Below are 17,187 nucleotides of genomic sequence, written 5' to 3'. Positions count from 1 at the left end.
ACTCACTTGGTAGCCCAGGCTGGTCTCGAACTCACAGAGATCCGCCTGCCTCTGCCTCCCGAGTTCTGGGATTAAAGGCGTGCTCCACCACCGCCCAGCTCCATTTCTCATCTTTAAAATCACTTTTTAAAATGCTATCAGATCTCTTGTTCTCTGCCATAAAATCATGGGTTTGGGTATCTGGTCTTCATTCTCTTACGCTGATGAACTCAAGGGTTACCTGATGCACATCTTTTGGGGAGAGAATTTATATAAAGGAAATTTAAGTCTGGCTTGTGTGGTTACACTACAAGGGACCAATCACTGTCCACTTTCTTCTAGTGAAGGACTCGGGGGAGGGGGTACTGCGTTGTGTTAAAAATCCCCGCATACTATAGTCTTTACCTCTTGTGTAATCTGAAGCAACAAAGGGGCACTCAGCTGAGAGAAGGCTGAGCTGTAATGTTGCTTGACACCTGGGGTACCAGGGCTGAGGTAAATTAAAACTGACTTTCAAAACTGTAAACTGGGAACATGAGGGTGGCTGTTTCCCATTCATGCTCTATGTTCCACAGCTTTGCTCAGTTCCTGCCATGTGGTGGGCATGAAGTGTTGGCTTTATTGATTAAAAGTATCAACTAATTAAGAGAAAAGGCTTTATTCCAAAGTTGGATAGACACCGGGAATTTAGAAAAGGGATGTTTTGGAAATTAGGTCCATGGAGTAGCACCTTGATGAAACTTACCAAACAGAAATGACCTTGGGCCTTTTGGAAAGCTGACATACGTGAAACAGAGCAGATGTTTCAAATGTGTATCTCCTTCTCAAATATGTAAGCCAGCTGTCGTGGCTCATGCCTGCAGTCCCAACATGTGGGAAGTCGAGGCAGGACAATTACTGTGAGTTTGAGGCCAGCTTGAGCTACATGGTAAGTTCCAATCTAGCCCAGGCTATACAGATGTGAGACCCTGCCTCCAAAAGACAAAAAATCAGATTCTCTTAAAAGAAAGACAGATAACTGGCTGAAAAGATGCAAGGCATGACTCTCTGAGCATGCTACCTGAGACAGAGTAGCTCCTAACAGCTCTTTGTCACCTCCTAAGGCTGGCTGGGGGTCGGCAGGCCATTAGGGATAGTAAGCTTGCATGCTTTTCTCAACAAGTAAGCAGACAAATGAGCAGGATTCAGTTCCCCTTACCCAGAGGCCTGCCATGCACTGAGCAGTCTGCAGGCTCCGTCAGCGGCCATTGGCTGGTGGGTGAACCTATTCAGCACAAGAGAAAACAGACGAAAACAGATGTCTGCTCCTCCTGCCAAGTCCCTTTCTTGCATTTTAGGAACCATTCCACAAGCACAGGGAGGGTTTTGTTAATTTCTTTCAGATGATGACTGAGTGCTTTACACCATGTGGGACCTCCAAAGCCTGGCTCTTCTACTCAAGTGAGCAGTAGTGCCATTAGCCCACTCACAGCCAGTGTGGGACTTCTTTTTCCACGTGTTTGGAAAGCTCCTGGACCCCATCCGTGCCTAGGGACATAAAGAGGCCCAATGCACCCACTGTTCTTGGCTACCTGTAATTGACAGAATAATTTTTTTCAGACATGGCGCTTTATTATTTAGACACAATGAAACAGGGTTGTGACTGATTTTAAAGAGACTAAATTAATCTTCATTCAAAACACCACCAATTACTATAAATACTTTATGTCCCATTTCCTATGAATATATACAGTAATGAGACTTTGTGGACATTTAGAGGATTTGATTGGTGTGTGTGTGTGTGTGTGTGTGTGTGTGTGTGTGTGTGTGTGTGGTGTGTGTGTCTGGTACAACCGGCCTGGGGTTTTACCCCATTCTTTGGTGTTTTAAGTTTTAAATTACTGCAGCATTGTGGGTAGTGTTTGCAGGACAGGTCGACCACGTGGAAAGAAAGAATACATGAGACCAGCTGTAATGGTCATCCCAAATGAGGACACTTGACTGACAGGGTTGTTGCTATGGGAAACAAATACCAGAAATCTCCGCAGGCCTGGGATGTAGCTCAGCAGCACAGTTCCTGCCCAGCACTCAAAAGGCTCCTGAGTTCAAACGCCCAGGATATTTTTTTAAAGTCATAGGAAATATTTACATATATTTAGTCCATTGTATGTCACTCTATCATAGTGATTGATCATATACACACATACACACACACACACACACACACACACACACACACACACACACACCTCCATTCAAGCTTTTAACCATTTTAATATTTGAGTTGTTTTTTTTCACTATTGGTAAATCTTTAGGTTAAATTGAAACTCTACAAAGTATATATTGCTTTCATTAATATTTATCCCAGAAGCAACTAAGACACATTGGAAAGTACTCATGTCTTCCTTGTCAACTCCCCTTTTAAAAAGACTTGAATGTGTAAAAAGTTCTGTGAGGATGCTTAAATATGAAGTCGTTGAAATCTTTATAATCATAATTTCAGAAGTCTGAGGAATCCGGTTGTTCATTTCTTACATTACACATTTAGGTCATTATAGCATATCTTTGTCTAGAAAGTATTTTCATGACCTTTAATTAGCCAGTTCCTGCTTTATTCCGAACCTAAGCCTGATTTATGAGTCTTAATCATGCCTTCCCCTCCTTTTGTGCCTCTGAAACCTTCTTTTGCAGAGTTTGGCTGTCAAAAAACAATCCCTCCTCCATCCTCTCCCAACATACCTCTGGGGAGGGAGGGGGACATCCCAAAACATGGTGGTTTGTCTCCCTAAAGTATCAGTCGCTTAATGGTATCAGGTTCCAGAGCTTGTCTCTCTCCAAATTCAAATTGTTGGGGACTAGAAGCCAAGTGTAACTCTCATGTTGGATGGGAATAGATGCTGAGAGAGGGTCTCACATTATAGCCTAGGCTGGTCTATGTAGCCCAGGCTACAACTTAACAGCAATTCTCCTGTCTCAGCCTCTACAAGTGTTGAATTCATAGGCATGAACTCTAAGATCAAGCACAGGGTTTCAAGGAAGTTTTGGAGCTAGAACAAGGCTGTGTGGTCATTTTCTTCAGTGTTAGAACTCCAGGAATGGGGCGTGGGGATGGGAATCGAACGTAATAACTGACAAAGTAAGGCCACTTCCTGTTTCAGACTGAAAGCGAAGCCTCTTGATTTAGCTTGCTCTGGATGTCCCATGTTCTCTCAGCAAACTTAGCCTCTCATCTTTGAGGCTCCATCCATCCTCCCAATGTGGTTTGTATGTATCTAGCCTTTGCTTCATGTTTTCTTGCCCCTCTGTTGACCTGTGAGCTACTAGAAGATGGGACTAGGGTCGCAGTTGCTTTGTAGGGAGCGTCTGGAATGCATGGGCTACATTGGAGGAGCCCTTTTGCGCTAAAGCTCTTTTCTAGGAACAGTGACCCTGCTTGTGTGGGTTTCCACAGGAACGAATCCCAGAGACTTGGGAGGTGGGGCCCCAAGTGAGATGGCTCTTGGAGGGACTGTGTGATTTACTGGGTGAAGTTGGCTGAGGCAGCAAGTGGGGTGACAATGAAGAGATAAGACTTCCCCCCTGCCCCCACCTCAGGCCAATCTGAGAGCTTTTAACACCTGAAGACAACTCTATTGTCTTCCCTTGTTTTTTTGAAACAATGTACGCATTATTGCCCTACATCTGTTAAATAACTTGGCACATTTTCAACATTAAAGATATGCTTTATCTAACTGACACTGAGATGTTTTGTTCGGTGTGAGTTAACCAGTGCTACCACACTAAATCCTTCTCATCTCAGCTAGAAAGCAGAGACAGGTGCAGTTTTGATTCACCATGAAGGAGATTGTTGAGCTGGTTGGTGTTGAACATTTTGAAATGTTTCTTTTTTTATTGGACCTGGACCATCTGGGCTCAGAGCCAGTGCTCTCTGCCTTTGGCCTGGCTGTACACTGCCTTCTTTCTTACCTGGGCCAGGGAGTTCTAAGGACGGTATGGGTTGCCCATTCTTCTGTGTCTTTTTACTTTAATTATTGGGAATACCAGACATTTATCATTCTGTAGGAAACTAAATGACTCTGTTGGTTTAGGGGTCCATTTCTTCATTCATGTGTGGAGTGCCAGAAGTTAAGCCTAAGACCTCATGCCAGACAAGAGCTCTAACAGTGAGCTGAACCCCAGCTCTAGATGATTTTAAATCTTAAAAAGACAAATAGTCAGTGTTTGTTATTGCTTGAAAATTATATGAAAGGAGTGTTGTGGAATAATGTTTTTGTATACTGGTTTAATAAAATGCTCGGCCATTAGCTCAGGCTTCCTACTGACTAGCTCTTACACTTAAACTCAGCCCATTTCTGTTAATCTGTATGTCACCACATTTTCCGTGGCTTTACCTGTGTGCCATTACATGCTGCTCCCTGGACGGTGGGCTGGTGTCTCCTCGCTCAGCCTTCCTCTTCCCAGAATTCTCCTTGTCTGCTTATCCCACCTATACTTCCTGCCTGACTACTGGCCAATCAGCGTTTTATTAAACCAGTGTACAAAAGCATTATCCCACAACAAAGGAGAGATTTCATTTCAGGTTTATTTAATGTTAAGAAACATTAGAAAGACTTTGTACAAAGGCACACGTGCATGCTGCTTCACATATATTTTTAGAACACTGTGTACTTCAGAAATCGAGGAAGTCCTAATGAGGATATTATTCCGTTGCCAAAGGCTAAGACATCAATTAATGACTTTACCAATAGTGCTTATTAAAGAGCAGTCAGCTCATGTGCTTCAGTGTACAAAGATAAAACTGGGGAACGAGGGATACAGTTCTGTGGTAGGACACTTACTTGCCTAGAAAGCTCAAGGCCCCGGGTTCATCTCCAGAACCAGAAGCAAGGGGAGCATATGATCAAAGGGAATTTTGAAGTGAAACTTGGACCAACCTCAGTTGCCTAGGTGAATTTTGACTTAGGAAATATTCTTGTCGTCAGGTAGGCTTTCCGCAGTGGTGTGGATAGCAAGCTCTCCCTGCGCGTGCATCACGGTCACACATGTTCTCAGTGCACACAGTTCAGTCGCATGTCTTTGGTTCCAGCTGATTCCTCTCTAACAAAGGAAGGCTGAGTGGGAGATGATCTGATGAGCATGTCTCTTCCCAAACTTGATGCGCTCGTTAATCAGCTGCTCATCCTGCTAAAATGCAGCTTCTGGTTCTGCACGCATGGGCCTGGGGTTCTACACTGTCCATCCAGTACCTGTCAGGTGCAGTCTCCAGGCCCATGGATAGCAGATGACCCTTTGTGGAACCAAGATTGGCCCAGCCTGCCTTCCCCGTCTAGTCTCCATTCTAAGATGTGTTCTGATAGTGCTGTATCACTTGCTAGGGCTTATGGTTTCTAGTTTAAATTAGGAGCTGTCCTTTTCCCTCTGGTGACCACTGTTTAAAATAGAATGGAACCAAGGATGGTGGTGCAGACATCTCTAATCCCGGCACTCAGAAAGCTGAGACTAGGGGATTATGACGTAGTGAGACCATGTATCAGAAAAAGAAGAAAGGAAAAAGTAAAGTAGTATGGATTCTGCCATGGGGCAGTGGAGGGGAATTGACCCCAGCCTGTACTGGACTCCACAGAGTTGGTCCAGAATCTTTCTTCCCGGATCTCCAAGTTGCATTATTAGCAGTAGTTGGCTCCAGGATAGCCGTGAGCTTGGCATGGACTTCAGAAAACAGCAGTGGTTAGTTCATCCTGGCGTCACGGCATGCTGCTGACACTTGCAATGGAAGAACATCCTCCCCAAGCCAGTGCAGACCAGTGGTACCACTTCCACATCTGCTGAGGATGACATTGGGGACCACGCCTGGCCTGTACAGCTTGTACAAAACCTCAGACACGATTTTCAAGTGTCCGAGATGCCTTAAGTGTTCTCTACACGCCAGGGTCTCACTGCATAGTGCTTACAGGACTTGCAGAGCCAGTGGCTGCATAAAAATGGGCTAGCATAAACGTCTCCCTTCTGCTGAAAAGTGACCGCCGACTTTCTGTTCTGCCTTAGCAACAGGAACAAGATCCTACCAACCTGTACATTTCTAACCTGCCGCTGTCCATGGACGAGCAAGAACTTGAAAATATGCTCAAACCCTTTGGACAAGTGATTTCTACAAGGGTCCTGCGTGATTCCAGTGGCACCAGCCGCGGTGTTGGCTTTGCCAGGTGAGCGCCCTGCCCGTCTCCTTACAAAGAGTTGTAGCTCAGCTGAGTCACTTTTCTAGAAAGTGAAAAAGAACCGGAAAGAGAACGCCTCAGCCAGGGTCACGGGAGCCAGTTGTGCTGTGGATTTCAATTGCATGTGACTTTACACGCATGATTTTTCCAAGCCTTGGGAAGTTCTGGACTCGCCAAAGCGAGTGCAGTAAGTCCTATGTGGCTCATGGCTGGAATTGTCACAAGAACAGTGGTCCTGGACACTTGCTCCTGACAGCTTGGCTCCTTACTTCAAGATGCTTGTAACCATTCACACACAAACAAGTCTCCCAAGGTTCATAGATAAATCAGTATCTTTTTCTCAGATAGAAGTCTGACTCAAAATAACAGGTTTAGTTAGGTTTTTTAAGCTAAATATTTCAGACATTCGGAAAGGAAAAAGGGGACATAATACCTAGCCATCTCATCAACTTAGAAGCTTCTGACAGTTTACAATTCTTCAGATTCGTTTTTTTAATGACTGTTTTAGATATAACTGAAGCACCCCTGTCCCACCGATGGAATCTTTACCCCTTTCCTAGAAAGGATCCCTTAGTGGATAAATTGGTTTCTAGAGAATTAAAGTAAACAGAAAGAGCTTTGATTTGTGGCAGATTTATAATCTTAAAGCCCCTACACAAAAGCTTATTTTACAGTGAATTATTTAAGAATTTATTAGCAGTAGGCACTGACAGATAATATCAGCATGCATTAAATTATTAACTGATTTTTGGAGGGAAAATGCTGATGTTCACTTAACTACGGAAATGACATTCACATCTTACCGCAAACTTGTGATGTCAACAAAGCATTTATTCGTTAAAGCATTTATTACTAAGGGACCTTATCATTGTCACCTCCCCATTAAGTCACAAAACCAAGGGCTGCTGCTTGGTTCTGTTGGCTTTTAGTCACGTGTCCCATTGGACCAGACAGTCTGGAATAAAGCCCACATCTCCTTGCAGCAGTATCAGTAGTACATACTTACTACTTCATCGGGGACAAGGCTTTAGGCAAGACCTTTAGTGGTCCAGCCACATGTCATTCTTCCGTGGTGCTCTTCTGATAAGTATATCACCCCTGCAGAGTGATACCACCCCTACAGAGGCCAGTGGAATTCTGTTTTTTAAGACCTAGCATTGCTGTTTAAAACGAAGGTGTGGCTGAGTGAACCAGAATAGAATACGTTTGGGGAAGGTGATTGGATGTTTCTGCTGAAGAAAAGCAAGTCGAAGTAATTAAGTCCCCAGAAGTGCTTCTCAAATGTTTTTAGTCACCTGTAGATGGAAAATAAACGGTAAAATTAAGCCCCAGCCTTTAATTCCTCCTCCAAAGTCAAGCTGACAAAGTACATAATTAAGTTCACTAATTGAAATTTAAACCCAGAGTGAAAGTTAAAAACACATAAGGCCCATCCTCTGACTGACACAAGCCATCACCCTGAGAGTTTATAAAAGGAAAGATTATTTTTAAAACAAAAATTCTAAACTATTGTTTTTATCACAAAATCATGACTAAGAAAATCATTACTTTTTGAATTATGAATTGTTATAAATTAAATTTTAAGTTTCCAACCATTAGAAAACCATAATTTGATATGACTGCTATGAAACACTCTTCGTAGAATCTACTGTCTTTTAAAATTCAGAATATTCTGTCTGTGATAATTATAACTTGGGGATAAGTTATTTTACTGTAGACATGCCAAATCAACAGCTAAGGGAAGAGCAAGCCTTCTTGTTCGATGTCATCTCCATGGCTTTCTGTGAGGTTCCCTTTGTTTCCTAAACCTAAAGTGATAGTTATACAAAGTCTCTTGGTGCTGTGCGTGTACTATTTATGTATCTCTTCTTTTTATATGACCAGGATGGAATCGACAGAAAAATGCGAAGCTGTAATTGGTCATTTTAATGGGAAGTTCATTAAGACCCCACCAGGAGTTTCTGGTATGTTGTTTTGCCTAAAGTTTTATCAGTCGTCTTTGATATAGCATGTACGTCACTTCAGCACACAGTGGCTCTGAAGACCCAAAACCTCTCACTTTTTAACGCTTACTTGTTTGTATTGGCAAATAAGATTTGCACCGTGCACCAGCCAGGAGGAACTGGCCGGTCAGCGGCAGTGGTAAGGAGCTGACTCCCAAAGCATGGCAGAATTGACTCTTTGGACCGGCAGCCATCTTTTAACCCACCTCACCACCATGCTGTGTAGCCTTCCCAGGACTGGGCACATCCCCTGAGAGCTCAGTATGTTCTGTCCTCAGTGCCTGGACCTCCGCTCCCATGGCCTTTAAGTACACCCTGTCGCTCCCGAGTCACTCCGCCTGTGTGGTCTTTAATCCAAACCACCACACCTCACCTCACAGAGCATTTATGCCTTAGCCCAGACTCCTGGGAGGCCTGTTCTGAAATGCGAGGAGCGCCTCCTATTGTTGCTGAGAATTGACTTGTTAAGCTGTTTCCTGTCTCTACCTGGGTGCCGCAATCCTCTTTTTAGCGGCGGTGGCGGCCTCAGCTTCCTTGCACGTTCCCTGAGACTGCAATGATGCCACTGTAGACGATTTCCTTTCTCTGTGGCACCATGGAAATGAGCCCGACTCTCAGCACCACGGTTCCTCCTGCAGTTCTTCAGGCTTCCCAGCATCTTCCCTCCTCCCCTTTATCCACCCATGCAGTCGGCTTACAGCTCAGAGCAGATGACCTCACTTCCTGTTTAATGAACAGAATCTGGAGTGCCAGCAATGCCACTTGATTACTGCATCCTCCACTGAAGGGCCCCTGCCTGTGTCCCGCTCTCTCCTTTCTCCTTCCAGAAGGATGTTAGAGCTGTTTGTGATGTTGTCCCGTTGGGGCCTTGCTATGCCTTCCTCTCCTATAATTGTGTCTGCTCTTTGCTTATATCCCATGTTTTCCAACAAAACAAAAACTTTTATTTTGGATCTATAAAATAACGTGTCCCCGACGAGACGAATTAGTGAGCAAATGGAAGAAAATCGACACACAGTCAATATTCTAGTTGCATTTCTATTGCTGAAATTAAAAAAAAAAAAAAATACCCTTATAGAGAGCAACCAGAAATGGGTTTGTCTTAGCTCAATATTCTAGGATATGTTCTATCACTGTGGGAAAGTCAGGGTGGCGGCGGCGGGGACTCGCATTGCATCTGCAGTCAAGAGCAGGGAGAGAATGGATGAACTCAGGCCTGCTTGTTTGTGTTTGCCTTAATTTCTCTATTCTCCTATAGTTTAGAACCTCTTGACTAGTGAATGGTGCCACCCTCAGTGGGCTGGGTCTTCCACATCGATTAACTTAAGACCGCCCCCCAGACATGCCCACAGTCATTGGTACACTTTCTCCCAGGTGATTGTGGGTTGTGTCAAGTTGACAGAACTATCAGGATTCTAAACAAAAAATTGTGAATGTAGACATCATGGATGTTCTTAATCACAGAATTTAGTGACTAGGCATGCAAACTAGGTTTTTCCAGAAGAAGATAATCCGTTTGTGTTTGAAATCATCTTAGTGTTTTGTGATCTCGAAGTTAAGTCTGTGTTTTCCTGAAAGCACTTTTAAAGGGCAGTCTTACTTCCCATCACTCCTCAGTTCTGCCCAGGTTGGTATCTTCTCCTAGCTTGTAGCTGAAATTCCTTGAGGCAAGCATTCTGTTTGCTAGGACAACTGTCACAGAATTGCACAAACGGTAGATTCGTGACCGACTCACCATTTGGAGGGCCAGAAGTCCAAGCTGGAGGAATGCAAGATCAGTTCCTCCTGAGGGCTGTGAGGAAAGGGGCTATTCCAGGCATCTCCTTGGCTTGCAGTTGCCCATCCTCTTCTTGGGTCTCTTCACATCACCTTCCCTCTGTGTGTCCTTTCATTTATGAGAACACCAATCACAAGGGATGAATGGCCCACCCTAGTGACGTCATGAGAACACCAATCATGACAGATGAATGGCCTACCCTAGTGGTATCATGATAACACCAATCATGATAGATGAATGGCTCACCCTAGTGATGTCATGAGAACGCCAATCATGACGGTTGAATGGCCTGTCCTAGTGATGTCTCTTTTTGTCTGTAATCGGGGTCACATTCTGGGGTGCTGGGAGTTAGATCTCTAGCATGTCTTACTAAAGAGGAGGGGAGAGAAGGAGGGAAACACGGTTGAACACTTTGCTCATGACTGACATGTCTGTGCCATATCATCCTTGAACCAGTCATTTTCCCTGCCCCCAGGGGTTTGGCTGCTGCCATAGTACATTTCTGACAGATTTTATCCAGTCTTGAGATTTCAGTCTCTGCTTCCGGTGAGTCTCGGTCATTCATCTCTTTCTGACTTTCTATTGAGCCTCAGTCTCCCTGTGTCCACTGTCTCCAGAACCAACCCTGGTGTTCTCAGTGCTAGTGCTGTTGCCTTCTTTACCTCCATTAGTGGACTCAGAAACCCAGGGCCGGATTCCCGTGGACACCTCCACCCTTCCTCTCTCCCGTTCAAATAATCACCCAGGTCCTTGATTTTTCTTCCTGATTATTTCTGCCCCTTCCCTCTCTGCCTGCTGTCACCGCCTGGTGTGCCCCTGATCTCTCAGTAGAGCAGCCTACCAGTGGCTTGTCCTGCCTGGCCTGACCTCCCTCACACCGCTTCCTAAATAGCCAGAGAATTTTAGACAAACTGCATCTCTGTTTCGCCATGTTCCCACACCCATCACCACTCAAGAAAAGACCGAGGGTTCCCAGAATGACACCGAAGGCCATGGTGACCAGAGCCCTTGTCCCTCCATGCCGTCCATGCGTTCCTGCCATCTGGCCTGTGCCTCAGTAATGAATCACAAGTAGGTTACATGGCACTCTGTCATTCCTCCCTGTGTTCTCTCCCATGGCTCTACACCTTCATCTCTTTGCTTCCTATCAAAAAGGATGCCCTCTCCTTACCCTTCTACACTTTCTCTGAGTCTGTCTTCCCCTGGGACCTGCTCTGACTCAGCTGGGTGCATCTGCCTGGGGAACCCCCAAAGGATTCACATTGCCGTCTGAACATTTACCTGTGTCCGTCCCACTCTGCTGGAAGCTCCTAGAAGAAGTTTTCTCCTCTCTTTATGTTCATGCCTTGCAGTGATTCAGCTATGCCAAGCGACAACCAGTGTGGTTCATTTTTAATAAATTTCATTGCACCATAACACCAAGGCGGCACTGGGTCCTAGCAGGGTAGTACGCGGGAAAGACCGAAGTGCCTTCTGGTTTGGCAGTCAGTCCCCAGCACACTCCCCGCCAGCACGCAGTGTCTCAGGATTCAGCAACCACTTCACCTTGCTTTGAAAGGGAGGCACTGAAGGTGTTAGAACAGGAGAAGAGAGAAGTGTCTGCTCCTTTTTCATATCCTACCCACACTGTATTCTCAGGCTTCTTGCTCGGCAGGCATTTCTGGGTCTGGAGCAACAAGTCTGTGTCCTTCCTGACAGCAGCATCATCTGCCTCTACATACCTATGCCCTGCAGATCTACTCTTGCTTGGGTAGAAGTCTGGAGAGGGGTCCTTTCAAAGGTGTTCCTCCAGCCTCCTGCTCACTAGCGTCTGCAGTAGTCAGCTGCATCAGTAAGAATTAACCCAAAAGCTCCTGTGGAGACAGTCAGGTCCTTGACCTTAACCCGAACTAGGGTAACTCTGTAGTAAACAACCATGCAGAAACCCAGAAGGGGAGGAAAGTATGCCATTTGGCTGAATGCATCTTTGCCCCCAGAGTCTGTCCGGCACCTTTCATGTGCAAAAAAAAACCAAAAAAAAACAAAACAAAAAAACAAAACAAAACAAAAAAGCCTTTAATCCAGAAGTAGATCCTGCAAATAGAACCTGAGTAACATAAAAGGTTGGTCAGACCCCATCTCTAAATGGCAAGAGGATACATGTACCTTAGTTTGTCACATAGAACACAGCCTTCAGAAAGCCCTGAGGGATGTTGAAAGTCGAGTCCTTCCGTCCAGGCGTCACTGGAGTGAGCAGCTGCTCCTAGGCTGTGCATGGGTAACTGGTGTTGGGAATAGACACTCCCAGAGCTCCCAGGCTCCATCTTTAACGGGATGACTGAGGAGAAGGAGGAGAGTCACTTTAATTTTCCATATCCTGTTCCATTTCATTTCATAGAGGAACTAATTGGTGTGTCTGTGTGGTACCGCAGGCCACACTTGATCTTGCAGTATTAAAACCTGACAGCCCATCACTTCTGAAGCCACTGTTGAAGGTGAACTGCCCATAGGCACACATTTGGAACATAAAATCTAGGTCCTGAAAGGACAGTGCGTCTGAGGAAATCAGGCTAGTGGAAGAACTTCCTCTGGTTCTCTGAGTTAGTTTTCTTTTTCCATCAACAACACTTGGATGAAAGAAAAGGAAGGAGAAGGTTTTAACCTCAAACTAGTAGAAGCCTGCCCTGTGAGTTTAGCACAGTGCCAATTTGAGTGCTTTCTGCATACTCAGGATCCCACACACCCCCATCCAACTTTGGTCCCTTCCAAGGACTGATCTACACCTACCTGTGACCTCTTTTCTTGGTTCATTCTTACGCAGCAGGGCCATTTGTATCGGCCTGCGATAAAATCTTCCAATTCCCTCCGCGACAGAAACTTGACAGAGTGTCACCGATTGGGTGAACAGTTTCCTTTGTTCTCTAAAGGGCTTGGTGGGTGTCATTAGACTGTCTCCTCTGAAGTGGTTTCACCAACTGCAGCTCCCAGCCACTCAAGGGAAACCCGGTGGTTTCCAACCCGCATAGGGATGATTGTAGGAGTCTGGGCAACACTGCAGCTGATAGAGAATCGTTCCCTCCCAGTTGTACCAAGGGACACATGAGTACAAGAGCCAGATGAGTCCCATCTATATTGCAAGCATGGCTGCAGGGAGCAGCGTCGTGTTGCAACTGAGCCATCCCTGTGTTCCCAATCATGCTCAGTTGATCTTGAGCATGATCAAATGCTTGGTGATCTTCCCATGCACTAATAAGGGTGTAGGACTAGGCTGCAAGTTGGTTGTGGGCAGGCGCATTTGTTTTTCTTATTTCTGTACACTGCCCTGTACCTGCTGGAGTCACTGAGCGGTTTCTCTGATCATCTGTCATATAGCCCTCATTCTCATACCCAGAGTTGTTTGGAGGCTTCTGACATATAAATGAGGTTGAACTGCCTCCAGGCCGAGTTGGAGATTTGGAAGCACACTCTTGCAGTGAACTCAACTTTTTCCCAAAACGAGTCCCCAGCACACCGTTGGAACCCATAAGGAATCTGAATGGTTTTCAGCTTCTCTGGACTTGTCACTTTGTACACATACTGAGAGGAGCTTTGAATGCTAGTCAGTGTCCCAGGGGCAGCTCTCTCCTCATCTGGAGAGTGCTTGAGATTATCAATCAAATCAGGTAGAAAACAAAATGTCAGAGATGGGCAGGTTACGTTAAATGAGCCTTCTGGAATGTTTAAATGCTGCAGGCTCATTGCTAGGTAGACGTAACATCTCATAAACACAGTCAGAGGGTGGCTTATTTGATGACGCATTGTTTAGCTGGCATAAACAGAATTATCCAGTGTGGTTCCTGTCAGAGTGCTTGGATTCTTGCACAGTTGGCAGTTGGCCTGTTGACACTGGAGCCAAGTTCCGCAAAGAAATGCACTTCAGCTAGCATCTCATCCTGACACAGCATCGTCCTGGTGTGCTAGATCCTCCGAGGGGATCCACTGCTCCTGAGCCGTTGGCAGATCCAGTTACTGCCCAGGTCACAGTCTCTCCAGGAAAAGGAAAACTTAAACCATAGTAAAGCCCCCAGAGATAAGTTCTAAGTGAATAGTGAGCTGATCTTAGCTGTGACACATACAGACTAGCTTCTAGAAGGCTAAACAGAAGAGGTCAGACCAGCCATGGTGGTGCATGACCTTGAGGCAGAGGCAGGATCTTTATGCACTTGAGACCACTCCAGCCTATATAGTAAGTTTCAAGCCATCCAAGGCTACATAATGAGACCCTGTCTCAAAACAAAACAAAAAATCCATCTTTGAATACTCTGTTCTATGTCACCCATCAACCTGTGCTTTTATATTGAGGTGACATTGGGTTCCCCACACCAGCTGTGCTAGGGAACCCTAGCTGGGGCCATGACATATAATAGAACATGTTTATAGCTTTGTAAAAAAAATCCAAGGTACCACACTCTAACTTTAATACAGTCTGTTTTCTGAATGCTTTTTTTTTTTTGGTTTTTCGAGACAGGGTTTCTCTGTGTAGCTTTGCGCCTTTCCTGGAACTCACTTGGTAGCCCAGGCTGGCCTCGAACTCACAGAGATCCGCCTGCCTCTGCCTCCCGAGTGCTGGTATTAAAGGCGTGCGCCACCACCGCCCGGCCTGAATGCTTTTTTTAAACACAGTTTTTGTGCATTCTTACAGCTTCTTTAAATTGTTTGTGAGTCCTTTTCTTCCGCCCTTCCCCACCCACTTTCCTCTGAAGAAGCCAGGCTGTTATTCTTTAGATCTACCTTCAGTTTGAGTGCAGGTTTGAAGTAGGTCAGATTTGCTTGGTGAGTTGTGTAGAGCTTCTCACTACTTGATACTGATTGACAAAAATCCTGTTATGGGGAAATGATGTGGTAGTGGTTTTCCACTTGATGGAACATTGGAAACAGGCAACAGGCTGGGAAACCTCGGTTATGTAGAGCTCATGTCCAGAATAGCACCTGGGCTCCGGAACAAACACTGGTCATGATCAGCACTCAGGGATTTGTCTCAAATGTTCTTCTGTTATCTTCCTGGAAGAGGGCATGTTGTCTAGGAAGAATATGCTTATGGCATTAGCTGGAAAACTCCTGGAGCTGGGAACACCCCTGCCACCCTGCTGCCACCTGTCTCCCCAAGGACAACAGTGTGTCTGGTACTGCAGGACACAGCATGTCCACCCATCTCTCCGGACCTCTGAAGCACATTGAATAAGTCCATGTGTGCTAAAGAAGAGTGGCTTTGCTCTTTGGTGCATTTTATGTGAGGAGGGGGGGTGAGTGTGCACATGCACACTCATGCACTATTGTCTACATTGTGCTGGCATCACTTGGTCATGTCTTATGCAGCAGGTTCACGTCAGGTTGGAGTAACTGTGGGTATGACTGCACTGGGTGCAGCCAGGGGCCGGCTTGCTCTACATCTGCTCCTGTATCCTCTGACCCATCAGCTTGGACCTGTACCCAGCAAGATTTAAAACCCATCTTCATAGCTCTGAGGATCGTGGTATCACTAGGGCATCATCCAGTATCAGGAGACAGAAGGAGTAACTGTGAGAGAACTTTCCAAAGGATTCTATTGCCTAGTTAAACATGTGTTTTTCTTAGCTCTACTTACTTTGCGGAGAGGGGGAAAAAAAGAGTATTTTGACAAGTCTGGGGCAAAATACACTAGTCTTCCTCCATATCCACAGACTCCACATACATCAGTTTAACCAACCATGGATAGAAATATTCAGGAAAAAAATTTCATATGTACTGAACATTTTCATTAGTCCCTATCTAATACAACAATATTGTCACTGTTTACATAGCATTTACATCACCGTGGGAGTTAAGTAATCCAAAGCTGTATACAGAAGAGCAAGTAAAGGCTCTGTGCAGACACGGTTTCATATAAGGGACTTGAGTACTGTGGCTTGGATAACTGCCATGTGTCCTGGAACCAGTGCAGTGGGTACCACATGGTAAGCATACCTGGCAGTGTGTGTGATGCTCTAGCAGCGTTAGGCTGGTGTGATCACACGTATGGAGGTGCTCCCACTCCCTCTCCCTCCCACTGCTACAGGAACATGGGTTTAAGTGTTCCCCACCTTGGAGTTGTTCTTAAATAGGTATTGCTGCTGTGCTGGGATGATTGTGGATGGCCCCTGGAACAAGGGCTTCCCTGTGAGACCTCGAATTGCTGTGACAAATACCTGTGAGAGACGCTGTAGAGGAGGGAAGTTATATTTTGACTCAGGGTTGGGGAGGTTTCAGTCTACTGTGTTTAACCTGTGAGAAGAAAGCATCATCATGGTTCAAGAGAGCTGATGCTGCGTAGCCACACCACAGCTGCCTTCAGACCCAGTGCAGAATCATCCTCTACCATGAGGGGAAGTCAGTTTTTAAAATCACCAGTGGGGCTGGTAAGACAGCTTAGCAGGTAAAGGCACCCGCCACCAGTCCTAATGATCTGAGATCAGTCCTTAGAACCCACGTAGTGGGCGGAGAGAAGCAATTCCACACTGCCCACTGCTGTCCTCCAGACATGCACACCCACAGATCAGTGTCAACCGCTGCCCACACGGCTGTGTTTCCATCCGTGTGTGCTCCATGCCCAACACCACTTGGGATGAGCTGATGTGCAGGGCTGCATTCCCCAGTGAGTCCAGCCCTCATCAGCCCTGCAAACCGGGGTCTTACTGAGTTCTTCCTCTAAAGAACAAGAAGTGGAGAAGCTGTGTTAAAGCCCAGTCATCTTGGGTAGAATATGTAGGCATTACTAAAGCAACCTTCTAAAAGACATTTGCCAGTAAATTTACCCTGACCCAGCCTGAACATGTCTTCATTCTAGGCGCTCCTTGAATCTCATAATCAAATCCTGTGACAGCGGGCAATCCACACAAACATTGCTAACTTCTGAATGAACCACAAGTCTCCTGAGAAAGTACCTTAGTTCAAAAGTGAGAAAAGCAGTGACTTACGGAATGCTCTCATTGTCACAGTCCTGATTGCAGTAGGTGACATTCACCAAACAGTTTTAAGCACTGTGTTAACTGGAACAACCCCTGAAAGAAGGTACTGTCACCCCCATTCCACAGGTGATGAAAGCAGAGACCCCGAATGGCTTACAGGCTTTAGCTAGTAAGTTTCAAACCCTGGAGGACTAACCTGGACCCAGTGTCCTAACCAGGATACAATGTAATCACCAGTATAGAACCGTTGGGTATGTTGCAGAAACTCTGACCCATTTTCAAATCGAGCACTG

At 45.6% G+C, this 17,187-nt stretch overlaps 1 protein-coding gene across 11 annotated transcripts in view; it reads left to right on the top strand.

Annotated features, from left to right (window-relative positions):
* Rbms1 (RNA binding motif single stranded interacting protein 1) overlaps window positions 1-17,187 on the top strand; it is a 217,948-nt gene that overhangs the window by 179,466 nt on the left and 21,295 nt on the right. For all 11 annotated transcript variants that reach the window (XM_028867823.2, XM_028867618.2, XM_028867549.2 and 8 more), the window contains exons 5-6: window positions 6,004-6,161; window positions 8,058-8,137. In XM_028867823.2, the coding sequence (XP_028723656.1) occupies window positions 6,004-6,161; window positions 8,058-8,137 (238 nt within the window). The remainder of the gene's footprint in view (window positions 1-6,003; window positions 6,162-8,057; window positions 8,138-17,187) is intronic.

The sequence above is a fragment of the Peromyscus leucopus genome, chromosome 4, assembly GCF_004664715.2.
Source record: "Peromyscus leucopus breed LL Stock chromosome 4, UCI_PerLeu_2.1, whole genome shotgun sequence".
Lineage (NCBI taxonomy): Eukaryota > Metazoa > Chordata > Mammalia > Rodentia > Cricetidae > Peromyscus > Peromyscus leucopus.
The sequence above is the reverse complement of the archived record's forward strand: the minus strand, read 5'-3'. Positions and strand labels throughout refer to the sequence as shown.